This window comes from Bos indicus x Bos taurus, chromosome 12 (assembly GCF_003369695.1).
Source record: "Bos indicus x Bos taurus breed Angus x Brahman F1 hybrid chromosome 12, Bos_hybrid_MaternalHap_v2.0, whole genome shotgun sequence".
Taxonomy (NCBI): domain Eukaryota; kingdom Metazoa; phylum Chordata; class Mammalia; order Artiodactyla; family Bovidae; genus Bos; species Bos indicus x Bos taurus.
In genome coordinates this window covers 32,434,066-32,451,272 of record NC_040087.1, presented here as the reverse complement: position 1 = coordinate 32,451,272, position 17,207 = coordinate 32,434,066, and the positions used below count along the sequence as shown (strand labels likewise).

Below are 17,207 nucleotides of genomic sequence, written 5' to 3'. Positions count from 1 at the left end.
GCACATGTGCTAGTGTGCGTATTCGCACACACGTATACATGCCCATGTTCACGGTCCCTACCCTGCTCATTTTAGGTGGGTGCAGGTTAACGCTCATAAGCAAACACAAAATTCACATTATGCTTAAATTTCCCCTAATGGCAGGCATCCCCAAGGTCTGGAGACTAATGCCTGATGACCCCAGGTGGAGCTGGTGTAATAATAAAAGAAAGAAAGTGCACAATAGATGTAGGCTTCCCAGGTGGCTCAGCGGTAAAGAATCTGTCTACTAACGCAAGAGATATGGGTTGGAACCCTGGGTCAGGAAGATGCCCTGGAGAAGGAAATGGCAACCCACTCCAGTATTCTGGCCTGAAGAATCCCATGGACAGAGGAGCCTGACGGGCTACAGTCCAGGGGGTCACAAACAGTCGGACACGACTGAGCAGGCACATGCAGGAGCAAGAAATGTAATGCGCTTGAATTATCCTGAAACTCTTCCCCCACCCACCTCCACTCAGTGGAAAAGTTGTCTCCCCTGAAAACAGTCCCTGGAACCAAAAAGGTTGGGGATGGCTGCCCTAATGTATCAGTTGCTCTGAAACAAATTCATAGGCTTCATAACAGAACTGCCTGTGAGCGGAAACTAACACAGAGACCACCCTTCTTCTGAGTACCACTCTCTCTTCCGCATCATCCTGGTGATAATAACAATAGTGACAGCCGCCTTGTTCTCAGCACAGCCTCTGTATGTGCTGGGGTCAGAGACAGAGGTTTGCTGCACATGATCACATCCTGTATTTACCACAAACCTGCGAGCCAAGTACTATTACATCTGGCTCCACAGATGAGCAAACAGACACAGAGAGATTAATTAAATCACTTGCCCAAAGACATACAGTTAATCAGTGTGTGTTAAAGAGTCACCAAAGGCACTCTGCTCACTGCTGCCTCCACCCTTCCCTTCCCTGCCCCCTCCCTTCCCGTATGGTACCCTATTTGAAGAAGCACCGCTTTCTCCATCTTTACTCTGCCTTATTTTTGTTCATTGAACTTACCTGACCTGATCTCATAGTATACTGATTATTTATTTATTGTCAGTCCTCCCACGAGACTGTTAAGTCCTCCGAGGTGGGGACCTGGTTTTGTCCCTGCAGAATCTCCAACGCCTAGAAGAGTCTGGGTCCCGTGGGATGAATGAATATATCCCATGCTAACTCAAATTTTGCAAAGTTGAAGTGGTGTCATGCAAAATATTAATAAAGCCTCACTTTGTTTGCAAAATGTAAAGTGATTCAAATGTTTCCAAGTTGTAAGAATTCATCAAGATCCATACAGTTCCAAAGCTGGATGGACGGGGAAATTGTAAGTTGTGTTCATACTGCTAACTACGGTTGGAAGATAAACCTCAGCTTCTGTACTCCAGACACTTCAGAAACCAAAGTATGGGAGGGATTTTGATGGCTCGTGTGTCATTATTTCCTCATTTGCTGTCATTATAATTTAAAGTATTTTGGGTGTGTATAAAAATGTCATCCAAGCACTCACTGCATTCATGCGGCAAAAAATTTGCCCGACATTCATCAACTTTGGAGCAGAAGTCAAATGTGATAAAGCTCTCTGTAAGGAAGCCTGAACTACACGCTGGTCATTTATGGAGAGTGTGTGTGTGTGTGCATATGTAGTTGCTCAGTCTACTCTTTGCCATCCCAAGCACTGCAGCCCACCAGGCTCCTCTGCCCTTGGGATTTTCCAGGCCAGAACACTGGAGTGGGTAGCCAGCCATTACTTTCTCCAGGGGATCTCCCCAGCCCAGGGGTCGGGCCCACGTATCTTTCGTCCCCTGCATTAGCAGGCGAATTCTTCACCACTAGTGCCACTGGTGCTTGTGCTAAGTCACTGCAGTCGTGTCCAACTCTTTGGACTCCATGGACTGCAGCCCGCCGGGCTCCTCTGTCCGTGGGGATTCTCCAGGCAAGAATACTGGAGTGGGTTGCCATGCTCTCCTCCACGAGATCTTCCCAACCCAGGAATCGAACCTAGGTCTCCCACATTGCAGGCAGATTCTTTACCATCTGAGCCACCTGGGAAGCCTTCATTTAGGAATAGGACTTCACAGAAGCCTAGAGCCACTGACTGAGAAAACTGTTAATAAGAAATTACAAGGCCCAGATGGAGCCATTTGTGCCCCACCCCCACCCCTGCAGCAAAACAAGACTTACTGACAGTTTCAGTCCCTTCCAGATGTCATCTTTGAAACAGCCAATCTGACACTTCCTGATCCAGTCTAGTGAGGTAAGACCCCTGCCTGCCTCCCCATCCCTCAAAAGAGTTGGCCTGGCCTGGGACAATCCTTTCTTTTCTTCTGCTAATACCTCCCCTTCCCCCACCCCCTTCTGCCTAAAAAAACCCACCGTTTTGTACAAGCCCACCTGGGTGAGATGCTGCTGTCCAATTCATTACTCAGCTAACAGAGCACGTCACATCTTCAAGTTTACTCAGTCGAATTTTGTTTTTATCACAAAACTTAAGGCAACTCTGAGGCAAAAGGAGAAGGGGGCGACAGAGGTTGGACAGAGGTTGGCGACAGATGATTGCATGGCATCAACGACTCAGTGGACATGAATCTGAGCAAACTCCGGGAGATAGTGAAGGACAGAGAAGCCTGGTGTGCTGCCGTCCATGGGGTCGCAGAGCAGGACACAACTGAGTGACTGAACTCAGCAACAAGGCGAAAGTAATAATAGTTACAGACTTCTGTGCTTTGTCTTGTGGTCAATACTTTGTATTTTGGTGGCAAAATAGGCCTCAAATCATGCGAGTCAAGTCTCCTTTAATTTGTAATGTGGCCACCAGGCTATGGGGTTCCAGACTCAGCTCCACAGCCAGGGTTGGCTGGGGGATAGTGACCCGGCCCTCCAGTAATAAGGGCAGTTCTCTAGCTGCTCTGTCCCCTGGGATAGGTGGGTCCCCAACCCTTCACGGCCAGCCCCAAGCACAGGTTTCTTCTCACCCAGATTGCAGGGCTCCCACCAGTGGCCCAGACCAAGACGGACAGAAGCCGTCACTGATGTGAGCCCATGTCTACCCGAGGCCACAAAACCATACCCCAGGCCCTGCAACTAATAGGCCACTTCTTTGTCCTGAACCTTCCTGTCATGGGCTCAGCTAAACATTAGCTTCTCTTTCAAACACAGAGCAAACTGCCCCCCAACATGCAGCAGAAGGAAACTTGAATGCTAACTTCCCCCACCTTCTGGGGCCCCACACAGGCCTGCATGGAGGAAACCAGAGTCAGGTGTGAACCCTGAGGTGGTCAAGACCACCTTGCTGAGACCCTCCCTGTGGCCTGGGCTTCGTGCTCTGGCCCCAACCTGCCCCTTCCCTCAGGCCTAGGAGAGAGCAGTGCACTGAGAAAGGCCACGTAGGTGGCCGTGGGGGACAATCAGAACCCTGGGGCGTGGGAGGAAAGCCTAATGGGACCAGTGCAGAGGGAGGAAGGTGGGGGCTCTGTCCACACTGAGCACTGACTGCAGTCCAGGAGGGGCTCAGCTCCAGGATGCAGAGACAGCAAGACACACATCTGCTGCCCAGCGGTCCACATCCAGGGGCATGATGCTTGTGTGGGGGAAGGAGACCCGGGGAGTCAGAGGCACCTGCTGGGGGTCCCACTGCCAGGAAAGTGTCCTTGTGTGCAAGCAGGAGTCTCCTCCGGAGAGCTTCTCTGGAGAGGGGGAAATGAAGGAAACAAAAGAGGCAAAGATGGCAAACGTGCTGTGTGGGGTGATGGACAGACACAAGCTGAAGCCAGAAACACGAGGACTAACTCTGACCTCTGCTGGTCACTGGCCAGGGTCGGGGTCGGGGCGGAATTCTTCAGGCTCTGAGCTCCTTAACCAGGTGAGGCTCTGCTTCGACTAGGAATAAGCCTACTGTGCACGGGGCCTGACCCCGAAAGAGGACACTGAGAGGCAGTTGTGGCTCTTAACATGGGTGTGGGGAGGGCTCGGGTCCTGCTTGTGCACAACTGGAGGGGGGTGAGGGGCACCCAAGGGTGCGTCGACTTCAAACCTGAGTCACCGATTTCCAGGCTGATTTGGCGTTATCCACACAAACACCCTCTGCTGAGGAGGTAGGAACTCAGGGCAACCCCGTTGGACAATCGTGGGCTCCTCTGGCATCCCTGGGCCCTGGGCCTTTTGGCTTTTATCCCTCGAGTTGCTCCCAAGGGTTTCAGCTGTTCGCCAGCACCATGGCGTCACATCACTCTGACCAACTCCAGTACTCAGCGGCCACTTTCAGTGTGAAAATTCAGCTGCGGGTGGTGCCTTGCACTGAAGAGCATTAAATTAGTGTTTTGGGGAGAGGAACACATGCGTCATACACTCTGCTTTGGAACAGATGGAAGCTGAAGCCGGGGCTCCCATATTTCATAAAGGAAGGACATGCCACAGCCCCAACCCTGAGCTGACCATGCTGGCGGCCACGAGCCTGGGCCCCTCTCTGTGTCCCAGGCGACACACGTGACCATGGAGGAAAAACTAGTTCTAGATCCCTGGGAAAAATACACAAGGAATGAGATGCCACGTCCCACTTATTTGACCCTGAACTCTCATAACCTGTTTTTCTGCTCTTCCCTATTTTATAAGCATCCGTTCGAACTTTCTCCTGCTGTCACACCCCCGGCCCTCAGGCCTGGACCTGCCTTCTCACGTCTCCCTGCCCCTCCAGATCCCTGCAGACCGGTCCCAGCTCCTCCATGCAAGAGCTGAAACAGGTTGCTGCTATCTCAAACCAGCTTCGTGGAGCTAAGGTGCTTTGTCTATAAATTCAAGACAGAGAATAAGGCCTGGAGCTTGCTGTTGACCTGCCAAATAATTTCTAACTATAGAAAAGAAGCTTCTAAACACCATCCAGTGACACAGAAAGAAAATGACACGGGGTGCATAGTCCACAGGCATCCGGTTCTTGGGTAGAGATGATACTTTAGAGTTGTGTCTGGAGGTCTGGGGGAGAATCTATATTTCCTCCTTTCTGTCCCAAAGAGGGTTTACTGAACAGACAAGAATCCCAGGCAGTCGAGACCACGGAACAGAGGGCCTGATGCAAGGAGTGCATTTGGGGTTTTAGGCTCTGTGTCAGATTTAAGATACATGAAGATTAAAAACATTGAAATTCACCCAGTAAGAGTAAGACGGTGTTGGCTGACCCCATATGAAGTGATGGGATCACTTACTACCTTCAGGGGCACATAACTCCAATGACCATAGGACCAGTGGACTGCTGATGGAGGGCTGGGGCTCCCAAGGAAGACAGGACAGCTTCTGGGTGAGGAGGGAGCCAGGCACGACTGGAAGGACCCACTCACGCACAGACACACGTGGCCTCTCTGCTGACAGGCTTTAAGGAGACATGAGGCAGAGATGAGCAGGGGGTAAGTCACAAGGCTGCCCTGCCTGTGGTGATGTGGATGGAAGCTGTGACACGCCAGCTGGGCCTCCAGTCCTTCCAGCAGCCCTCCCACCTCTTGGGGGCCGCCGAGGAGCCTGAATCTCAGTTGAAGGGGTCCAGGCTCCTGCTGACTGCACAGTAACAAGCCCTACAAGCCCCAGGAAGCCCCCTACCCCGGACCCAGCTCCCCAGCCCCCCAGAGTGGAGGCCCAGCCTGAGTCCCTCCACCATCACACCTGCCTTCGCATTTTACATCTTTTCTTCTGAAAATATGGTTGATAACCATATCATAGCATAGAAACAGGAGCCTTAGAAACAGAATCTCAGAGCCCTGGGGTGAGCTCCTTGGGAGGCCATGTGCACAGCTGACCCCCAGCCAGCAGGTGTCCCAGTGGGAAGCACTGGCCTCAAGTCTCTGCTTCTCCTCCCGCCTCCTTGCAGCCCCTGGAGGGAGTGAACCTAGGGTCCCCCAACCTCTCTGCGTCCCAAGGACCAGGTGCCTCAAGAAGGGGCAGCCTGACTCTCCTGTCTTCTTGAGCTCACTCAGCAGCTTTACTCTCTCTGATACTTTTTCTCCTAGGATCCTGGAGGCAACAGGGTTAGCAGTACAAAGTTGACTTTACAGCACAAAGCATCTGCAGGGATGATGAGGGTCACTTCGTAGTGATAAAATGATAACACACGGACAGTTGCCCACTTGGGGCTGTTCGGCCTTGTTGGCAGTGCACAATGCTCTTACAACATTCTTTCTTTAATATTTATTTATTCAGCTGCATCGGGTCTTAGTTGCAGCATGCCAGATCTTCATTTCACCATAAGGGATCTTCCACTGCAGTGCACAGACTCTCTAGTTTCAGGGCACAGGCATAGTTGCTCTGAGGCATGTGGGATCTTAGTTTTCTGACCAGAGATCCGAATGGGTCCCCCATTGGGAACCTTTGCAAGGTGGATTCTTGCTTGGCAAGGTGGATTCTTAACCAGTGGACCACCAGAGAAGTCCCTCTTATCAACATTCTTGCATTTAAATCAAAATTGTTTTGAATATGATCAATTAGCCAAGAGGATATAATAATTTTATGTGTCTAATAACCTGGATTCAAATATATGTGTGTGCGTGTGTGTGCGTTCATGTGCTCAGTCGTGTTCAACTCTTTGCGACCCTACGGACTGTAGACCACCACACTCCTCTGTCCATGGGATTTCCCAGGCAAGAACACTGGAGTGGGTTGCCATTTCCTCCTCCAGGGGATCTTCCCAATCCAGGGATCAAACTCACATCTCTTGCGTCTCCTGCCTAGGCAGGTGTATTCTTTACTGCACCACTGACGATTTGAATCACCACCTGGGAGATTCAAATATATAAAGCAATAAATAAATAAGACAAATCTACAAACATATACAGTGATTTTGACCTATTTTCATAATTAACAAACATAAAAATCAGCCAGGATATAGATTTGGACAAGCCAGATATGTCTTTGAAAAACAGCTTGGCATTATCTTTAAAATCACAGATATGCAAACCCAGAACTCCCAATTTGTGAGGTACAACCTGCAGAGAAACGACACATGTGACTCATATACAAAAATATTCACAATAGCGCTGCTCGTTGCCAACGGACTTGTACAACAGCCAATTCCCATCCACAGTCAAATGAGTAAGTAACCGGGGTGTATTCACCAGAGAGAACCCTACACGGCAGTAGAACCAGAGGGCTAAGTCTGCACAGAACAGCATGGATGAATCTCAAAGTATGAATGCTGGGATAAAGGAACAGAGGATGACTCCACTCCCACACAGTTTAGAAAGAGTCAAAGCTCACGTGCCGTGCTTAAGATAGAGACCTGCATGCTCACACTGCAGTGGACAGTCAGGTGGGCGGTCACTCTGAGGGGTCGGAGGTAGACTAGAGAGAGGCACACGGGGGTCTCCTAGGTGTTAAACTGTACATATATTTGGGTTGGCCAATAAGTTCATTCGGGTTTTTCTCTTACCACCCAAATGGTCTCATTGGCCAACCCAATACTTTGATAGCAATTTCAGGTATGTTGGCTATTATTTACCGGTAAAAGCAATATTTTTCAAACTTAAGAAAGCTGGAGAGGCTCTGGGAGCTGTCCTGCCCAGAGCAGCTCTGCCCTCCTCTTCTCTGCTCCTCTCAGGCACCTGATCGTCCCTGCCTGCCCCCGCAGGTGCCCCCCAACACCACACCCTCCCCCACTGCTATCTCCCACCAGGAAAGAGGCGGCTGTGGGATAGGAGGCAAGGCCCAGCCTATCTGGGTTCTGGGCCCTGACCTACTTCCAGCTGGGAGAAAGGAATTCCTCATAGGGCCACACTAGTCCATAAGGACCCACACGGGGCTTCCTCCTTGTAAAAGGTACATCTGCCTTCACCTTCCCTGTCTTGGGCTTATCAAGGGCAAGAAAGGGCTATGTTGGAGCAAAATTCAAACATTTCAGATCTTCAACCTTTTGGCATCGTCTGTTCCCAAAGTCCAGTACCAAGGGGCAGAGGCAGAAATGACAGAAAATTAAAGCCAGGAGGGTGAGGAGAGGGGGCGCGACATCTCCGAAGATGTCAAGAGCCTTCCATGCTCGGCAGAAGCGCATGGTCCCCAAGAGTGACCCACTCAGGGTATTTCTCGTCTGTGATGGGGACCCAGCCAGGCCCAGAGGCTTCCAGAAATTATTCTTATTATTTTTAATAGATTGTTGACACCTGTATATAAAATAGATTCCTATAAACAGACATTTTCCAAAAGATTTCCAACTACAAGGCATCTACCTAAAGCCTGAGAAATGTAAGCTTGGGGCTTATTTTCCTTCCACGTGGGAACCAGGCCCAGCCCCAGCGGAGCCGCCAAAAATGGGCTAGAGCGGCTGGGAGCACCTCCCGCACCCTTGGCTGGCCACAAGACAGATGGAAAGCAGGCTTCGCCTCTGGCTTTCTCCCTTGTGGTGAAAAAGTCCGCAGTCTCCACTCCCCGCCCCACCTAGCACCCCCTGCCCCTCGCCGCTCCCACACCTCGCCACCCATGCCGAGGCACCCCGCCCCCACAGCACCCCATCCTTTCCCTAAGCTCCCTGGCCCCCTCCCTCCTGCATCCATCATGCCACTGGTAGGGGGTCACTCCCTCCACCCCCACCCGCTCCTCTCCGCTGCTGCCCTGGGCGTCCTGCCTCCCTGCTGTCCTCAGCTTCTCTGCTCAGCCCTGTCTGGCCCATTTCTGGCTTTTTGCTTCCACTTTTAACCCCACACCCCCACCCCGTGGGCTTCCCTGCTGGCCCAGACAGTCAAGAATCCCCCTGCGGATGCGGATGACCAGAATTTGATCCCTGGGTGGGGAAGATCCCCTGGAGGAGGAGAGGAGCCTGGTGGGCTACAGTCCATAGGGTCACAAAGAGTGCAGACAGGACTGAGCCACTAAGCACAGCCCAGCACCCACCCTACACCCCACACCCTGGCCTCAATTATCCATACAGTAGCAGAGCGTCCTTTTAAAATTGGAAATCAAGGACTTCTCTGGCGGTCCGGTGGTTAGCACTCGGCACTTCCATGGCAAGAGGCACAGGTTTGACTCCCTGGTTGGGAACTAAGATCCCATGTGCCCTGCTCAGCCAAAAAAAAAAAAAATCCCTGGAAATCAGACCTACCCAGGTTCGTCCCCTCATTTTCTGGATAAGGTCCAAAGCCAGCCCCCACCCCCACCCCCATGACATGGCCCTGCCTGTGTCTCTCCTCTCTCCTTAGTGCCCATCTTCCAACCTGCTTCCAGGTTCCTTCAATACGTCTGGCTAAGGCTGGGCTGGGGGTCTTGCCCCTGGCCGCTCTGCCTCTTGAGTCTCCCCTTAAGATGTCCAGATGGCTCCCATCAGATTCCCTCTCTGCTCTCATGTCCCCTCGTAACAAGCTCTTCCCTGCCCCTGCCTTTTCACCGCATCCCCGGGTCTGCGCTCCTGTGCGGTCCACACACGTACATGACATCATAGGTATGTTTTACAGGCCTGTTTCCTGCCTTGGCCTACACTAGCAGGTACATTCTGCGCCAGGGACTTGTTGGTCTGAATCAATTATTTCTTCATTCCCAGAGCTAACAACACTGACGCGTAGTAGGCTCTCGATTAGTACATGGATCAACCAAGGATTTAAAAATCATATAAATACTTTCAACATTTTCTTTTACCTTAAAACACATACATGGTAATTTACTTGCCAATATTTGACTCAGGGCCCAAGTCTTTCTTTGAGTGATGCCCTCGCTGGGGAATCTTGCTGTCTTGGGTTTTGCATAAATCACACCTGTAATAAATTATCTACAATTTCAGATTTTGTTTTCTTTAAAGGGGTTGGAGATCTTAAAGACTGTTGAAAAACCATTCCGGTACAGAATCCTTCTGTTCCTATTTTCCCCCGGTGTCCCCTACACCTAATTTAAAGCAAATATTGTTACCTTTATTGGATCTTTTCAAATCATTCAACTGAGCTTTCAAAGAAGCAACTCTCCCTCCCAAACTCATTATATTTGCGTACATAATATTTAATTGACTGATGTAGTAGGGAATCACATGTCTTAAGCACAATATCATGAACCTCAGGCATCAGCTGGTTTAGGAAAAAAACAAAGCTCTCCTCAAAGGCGTGCAGGTGAGCTGGAGAGATTCCAGGTTCACTTGCACCTGCCAGCAAGTCTGCTCCAGTGAGACTTGGAGTGGAGGTGGAAGAGCCCCTCTGTAGAATCCAAGTCCCTGACGCAAGCACGCAGCCGTTGTGATGGAAACCGGTCTGGCGCCATAGGAAAGAATCAGAAAAGCAAACTGAGGGCAGCTAGATGTGGTGAAGGGGCTTCCCCGGTGGTAGAGAATCCACCTGCCAATGAAGGAGACTCAGGAGACGTGGGTTCGATCCCTAGGTTAGGAGGATCCCCTGGAGAAGGAAATGGCAACCCACTCCAGTACTCTTGCCTGGAAAATCCCATGGACGGAGGAGTCTGGCAGGCTACAGTCTGTGGGGTCGCAAAGAGTCAGATACAACTGAGCGACTGAGGACGCTCACACAAGGTTACTAGGAGAAGTAAATGAGATTGTATGTCAGGGGTCTGGTTCAGTAAATGCAAGCTCCCTTCTTCAGCTGTTTAGTAGTCTGCGAGGAACCCTGTGTTTTCATGGCTGACTGTGTATTCAAATTATGAATTCCCTGTATCAGCAAAGTAAATTTTAATAATAGTACTTCTCTTGACCTGTCTGCACATTCCCTACACTTGTGTCAACTGTGGGTCTCCTATCCCCACATTCCTGGTCTGGTCACTCACTGACACCCTCTTCCAAAGGCCCCCTGCTGGGGTCCCAGCCTGGTGGGCTCACACACATACACACACCTTGGTCATGGGAAGCTTTCCCCCTCCCACCTTCTCAGATGTGTGGGCCTCAGAAGCTCCTGGGCTCTAGCCTGCCATTCCGCAACCCACTTCAGATGTAGGATCAGCCATAAGCTCTAAAAGCAAAGCTAAATGTTTATCATCCTTCAGGTAAAATTCACTGCAGCTTTCAAGGTGATTTTCAAATCCTGCTTGGGAATGAGGAGGATGGAGTCTGAGGCCCAGATCTGTCCCTCTGGGGCGTGTGTTAATGACAACTGTTTTCACCAGACCAGAGCCACCAGCCAGACACCACCCCCCCACCCCCTTCTCTGATGGATGGAACCACAGTCACCATGTGTGACGCAGATGTGAGCCAGTTCTGCTGTTTTGACTCCCATTTTGGAGTCCATTTCTGAATGACCTGATAATTTGTCGTTTAGTTGCTCGGTCGGGTCTGACTCTTCGCAACCCCATGGACTGCAGCACACCAGGCTTCCCTGTCCTTCTCCCAGAGTTTGCTCAAACTCCTGTCCATTGAGTCAGTGATGACATCCAACCATCCCATCCTCTGTCATCCCCTTCTCCTGCCCTCAATCTTTGCCAGCATCAGGGTCTTTTCCAATGAGTTGGCTCTTCAAATCAGGTGGCCAAAGTATTGGAGCTTCAGCTTCAGCCCTTCCAATGGTCCATATAGTCAAAGCTATGGTTTTTTCAGTAGTCACGTATGGATGTGAGAGCTGGACCATAAAGAAGACTGAGTGCTGAAGAATTGATGTTTTTGAATTGTGGTGCTGGATAAGATTCTTGAGAGTCCTTTGGACAACAAGGAGATCAAACCAGCCAATCCTAAAGGAATAATCAACCCTGACCATTGCTTAATTTGATTTTTCAAAAGTGCTACCATCAGGTCCACTCCAGACTGGCCGTGACCTTACAGAAACATAATCTAGAACTTCAAAGGAGTCCTAACACAGGCCCCAAAGTGGATGATTAGAACCACCTGGGAGCCTTTGAGAATGAGCTTTCTCAACGTTGGCCAACGAGTTGAGATTGTCCAGATTTGGAAATGACTTGTCGGTAGAGTGGGACGATTTTCCTTGCTCTTGAACGTTTTGCTTATTTAAAAACAATTTGGAGAAATAAAGTGTTCATTAAGTTCTGTATCAGTTTCATTATAGGCAAATCCTTGACAGCAAGTGAGGAAATTTAAGAAAGGAACCTGTTGTAAAGGTGGATTATAAGTGGTTTACTGTAAGCCTGGTGGCTCAGATGGTAAAGAATCGCCTGTAATGCAGGAGTCTGGGGTTCGATCCCTGGGTGGGGATGGCTACCCACTCCAGTCTTTTTGCCTGGGAAATCCCATGGACAGAGGAGCCCGCTGGGCTACAGTCCATGGGGTTGTTAAAACAGTCGGACAGGACTGAACAAACGCCTAATACTTTCACTACTATTTCACTTTCATAGTAAGTGGCATATGACAAATAGTGTGAGCCTGTTCCTTCAGGAATCAGGTCCACAGTGGCTGCTTGAGAAAGAACTCCTAAGAGCACTGTAGAACCCTCTTTAGGAACCAAGGGGTTAAGCGCTTGGAAGTCAACTTATACCTAGTTGACACCTTCCAGCTGAGTGACTTTGGAGTCACTTAACCTTGGAGAGACCTAGTTTCCATTTTTGTAAAGTGAGTATATCATGACCTCTGTGACAGTCTTCAAGCTACCTTTTTAAAAATGTAAAATGCTGAGTACAGAGCCTATCACACACTCAACTCAAAAATGACAGGTTATTTCAGCAAACCTGGAGATTTTAAAAAATGGTTGATAGCTTATCATAAGGAACAGACCAATGAAGAAAGGTGGAGAGGGTTTCAAATAACTTACACACAAGCACCTGATGACAAGGTAGAAAAGGTGAGGGGCAGTCACGGCTTTTTCAACAGTCTGTGAAACTCTCTTGAATACAGACAATGTCATTTACTCAAAGTTCAGTATGTTACAGATGTTTATCTCAGGTCCCCAGGTAGCTGGCTGCCCTGTTACTGTGTTTAACTCTGAGAACTCTCCTTCAGAGACTCCAATGAGAGTGCTGCCTGGCCAGGCTTCCCAAGAACCATGGGGATCAAGAAACAGCAATTTTTAAGTCACTCTACAGAGGACCAGGCTTTGTCTCAAGTTCATGTGATCATTTTCCAGGACCAAGTAGGCCCGTGGAAGGGAGGACAGGACATTAGGAACAGTGACTGCAAAGGTATCTTGCCCTCTAAGATTCTATGACGTGAAAGTTAAATTTTTAAATTTGGGATTTGGGGAAAGACAACGCCACTAAATAAAGACAAATACATGCACGGTGCATGCTGAATAAACATAGGCACGGATGGAACACAGGTTTACACTTGTGGGATGCGTTCTGGGAAAATCTCTTTGGGCGACAGGAGTAGTCAACTTTTGAGGAAAAGCAGTAAGACAGCGCCCACGGTGTACATTTCTATTTCGTAAATGCATTTTAAGGAGGAAAAAAAAAAAACACACGAAACCCCACAGGCACAAATAGACCAACTTTAATAGATATTATTTTGTATTTATATAGCGCCTTCTTCAAGAACCTTAGATGCTTTACAGACATTGTATCTAATTAATCCCCACAACAACCCTGTGAGGTAGGTATTACTCCCATTTTACAAGATAGGGAGACTGAAGCACAGAGAGGTTAAGTGACTTGCCCAAGGTCACACAGTTAAATTCACTGAAGAGCCAGGACCTGAGCGCCTTAGCCTCCCGGCTCCCAGGTTAAATACCTCATGAGAGAAATCTTCAATGAAAAAGTAGCTTTAAAGAAAGTATCAAGAGTAGTATGTTATGGAAGTGAGGTCTTTCTACTGCCATCAAGGAAAGGAAAAAACTCTACACGGATGGTTAGAGGCGACGAGACCCATATATTACACACCCCCCCTTCTCCCTCTGCCTAGAGTCTCAGGGCTCCCGTCTCCAGCCAGCTTCTAAAGGTACCGCTGCCAAGGCAGAAGCCATATGACTTAGAAGTGAGACTTCATTTAGAATACTTACTTTCAGTTACGATAATTCATAGAAATTCTTATTCCAAAACACAAAATACGGGACAGCCATCCCAACAAACATGTACACAGTTGGACGGCAATCAGCACCGTGTACAACTGAAACCCGCCGCTCCTTTCAGTTGGTCAGCCAACACACACCCTCACGTCGCTTTCTAGACGCGTCACTTTTCTTTCTCTGTCTGCATTTCTCCCCCCAGCCCTAAACCCTTCGAGTTTTTAAAGCATACTGCGTTTCTGAGAAGCTTCGAGACATTGCATGTAGATGCAGCTGCACTTAAGAGGACAAAGTGAATGGAGAACCATCATGCCATTGTCCTGCCCCTGACAGGTCGTCCTATTAAACAGGGTGTAGATGTGAACAGTGTGCGACTACCATGGAACTCAAGAAAAATGTGAGAACTTGCTTTCATAGAAAATTTAACCTTGGCTTTTACTTTACTGTACTTTTTTTTTTTTAATGCAAAATGTAAAGTTTACAAACACAACACAGTATCCCAACGCTGTACCTTTATGCAAATGACTTCATCTATCTTTCTTCTACATGCTGCGGACCAGTGCAAGTTAAAGCTGGTTCAGCTTCACGTTACTCCTCGTCTCTGGACTGAAAGCTGCAGACCTTCAGCTTTAAATTACAAGACGATTTGGCTGAAGCCCTCAAAGCAAAAAAAATGTATGCACCTCCAGAGCTCTGACCTTGCCCACATTCTTGGTTGATTCTCTTGAGCCACACTGGTAGATTGGGCAGGCCATGTAATTTGTACGAAACCATCCCAGCCAGGGGTAAGGCTTTAGAAACTGTTATCTGCAAAAGCAATCTGTCAGAAGACACCATCATTTTCTCCTGGCACATATGTTTCAACAGTCCAATTAGCTAAGTGACCCTGTTAAAGATCTATTCATGGAACGAATAGGTGAAGTCATTTCCTGAGCTAAAAGATACAGATAATAAATGTTAATAATAGCAGCAGACAAAAACATTCTTCTTTGTTGCTTTTTTTTTTTTCAGATTCAACAGTATTAGTAAAATAACTTTAGAAAATTACAGCAATTAAAAAAAAAGATTACTGCCTTAAAAAGACTTGAATAAAGAACATCTAAGACCTGATTGCTATTATTTTGAATATATATTCAATTACTTTCTGCAAGTTACATTCGGCCACTGTCAAACAACTTACTGATGTATAGGAAAGTGTCAACTGCAATGGTTTACATACATCTTACATCACGCATGTCACTTCTTGAAACTCCCAACAGAATGAAGTCTTTACAAACACAAAGTTAAATTTCTAAACACTCTTCCAGTAAGATCTGTAAAGGTGGAAGGGGGGGAAAAAGGACTTGCTTTCAAAGTACTCCTGGTTGACCTCATTAATGCACTCCTCAAAAGGTCTGTCAGCTCCCCAGGAAGGCTGGGGTTGGGATGGTCACTTCTTTCCAGAATAAAGAACATCTGAAAATAAGGTAACTGCTGTGACATGAGTTTTCCAAACGTGACCTCAGGCTGAAACAGAGTACTGAAGAACCCTCAAGACTAGCACACCACTACCACACCAGGATTTCTTCCATCATTCCACAACAATAGGGAATTTTTTGATTATTTTTAAATTTTACTGAAATTAAAGCTGAATAAAACTTACAACTAGGAACAAATATTTAGAGCCAGAGATATCAGTTCCTCCTGGAAAAAGAATAATTTACCTTCTCTCACTGCAATTTTTCTTAGGGTAACTTATGATTTAAAATAGTTTAAAAATTCACCTTAAAAATAGAAACAAACGAAAGGATTCATTAAACTGACAAAAACTAATAAAAATATGCTCAAATTTACCAACAGAATCATGGGCACTTCATACAATACTTAGACTCTACCAGTTTTAAGTAAAATAAATAAGGAAAAAAATTATAATTACAAAGCCAGTCTTTCCCCTTGGGGAAACAAAAAGCCACTTTTGACCAATTGTTCCCTAGATATACATATACTGTATATGATTATAAGCTTCTTCAGAGAAGCAAACGTTATTTGCCTTCCTGACACTGGATTCTAGTATGTGTTAAGTCTCTTTACATCAGGAAGGCGACTCCAAGTGTTGGGCCCAAAAAGCATTTCCGGTTTACGCTCGAAAAGACTACCCAGTGTTCTCTCTCTACGTGTCCAACCCAGGCACGCGCGTGTGCGGCGTGTTCAGCATCACCTCCTGCCATCGTCAGTATAACCTCGCACAGACTCCCGTTTTCTCTGCTGCACCCCCAAGGAGCTCAATCACTACCGGTGCAATGAAGGAAGAGAAAATGCATGTTGGTTACTGGAAGGCTGTTTTACAAGAGGAGCTGGTATCTCTGATTTCACTGCCTTGTGCAGAGTTGCACAGACAGCATGATACCTGAGCGAATCAATCAACTACCAGGATAGGAAGAGCGTGTTAACCCACGGTCTTTGCTTTATTGTGTGCAAAGTGTGCTGCTGCCCCCCTGAGCTCCCTGCAGTTCTCTTTTCTTGGAAAAATCGGTGCTTGATCCTTTCCCAAATAACCAGAGAAGAAATGAGGCAGAAAGTCTCTCTTCACTGCGGTTCCCTCAGTCCCGGGACTGATAGAAAAGGATGTAGCCAGACTCAGAGTTCTTCGAGATATCTGATGTTAACCCGTAGAATTCTTCAATAGCTTGTGCATCTATTTTCTGCAAGGGAAAAAAACAAATGTCAGTAGAAAAATGAGCTCTTTGGACTCCTGGAATCCAGTAAAAGCTTCAACCTTTCTTAGGATAATGTCTTTCATTTTCTCATTTGTAAAACAGCTCTGCACAATCAGAATGGCTTGGATGATGCCCAGTATTGGTGAGAACGTGGAACGAATGGAACTGTCATTCATAGCTGGGAGCGCAAAACGGCACCAGACACAGACAAAATGCTTTCATCATCTTCTAAGCCTGAACATACCCTGTGACCCACCAACTCTATTCCTAGGCACAGGCCGAACTATAAGAAACAACGGATTGTCAACCATTTGGGATCTATGAACATGGCAATTTCATAAGGTCCAATCTAATATATACTCAAGAAAAAAATGAGTGCATATGATCAGTGAAAGACTTGTACGAGGGTAACCAAGGCAGTTTTATTTTAATAGTCATTAATGGACAAAAAGCCAAGTTTCTAACATGGTATATTTGTACAATGAAAAATTAGATAGCAATTTAAAAAAAGAACTACTACTGCAAGTAAGAAGAATGAACTGCATAAATACGAATGAGTGAAAAAAGACACCAAAGAAGTCATACTGGATGAGTCTACTTGTATTCAAACATAGACAAAATTAACCCCAGTAAAGATAATAAAATTAGAAATAGTG

The 17,207-nt window shown here is 47.5% G+C and overlaps 1 protein-coding gene across 2 annotated transcripts in view; it reads right to left on the bottom strand.

The window, feature by feature from the left end:
• Nucleotides 1–13,326: 13,326 nt before the first annotated feature.
• Nucleotides 13,327–17,207, bottom strand: part of USP12 (ubiquitin specific peptidase 12) — a 59,959-nt gene continuing 56,078 nt past the window's right edge. Inside the window, exon 9 of one of the 2 annotated variants that reach the window (XM_027557536.1) lies at nucleotides 13,327–16,536. In XM_027557536.1, the coding sequence (XP_027413337.1) occupies nucleotides 16,435–16,536 (102 nt within the window). In that variant the 3' untranslated portion in view covers nucleotides 13,327–16,434. The remainder of the gene's footprint in view (nucleotides 16,537–17,207) is intronic. The other variant, XM_027557537.1, reaches the window with a different exon arrangement.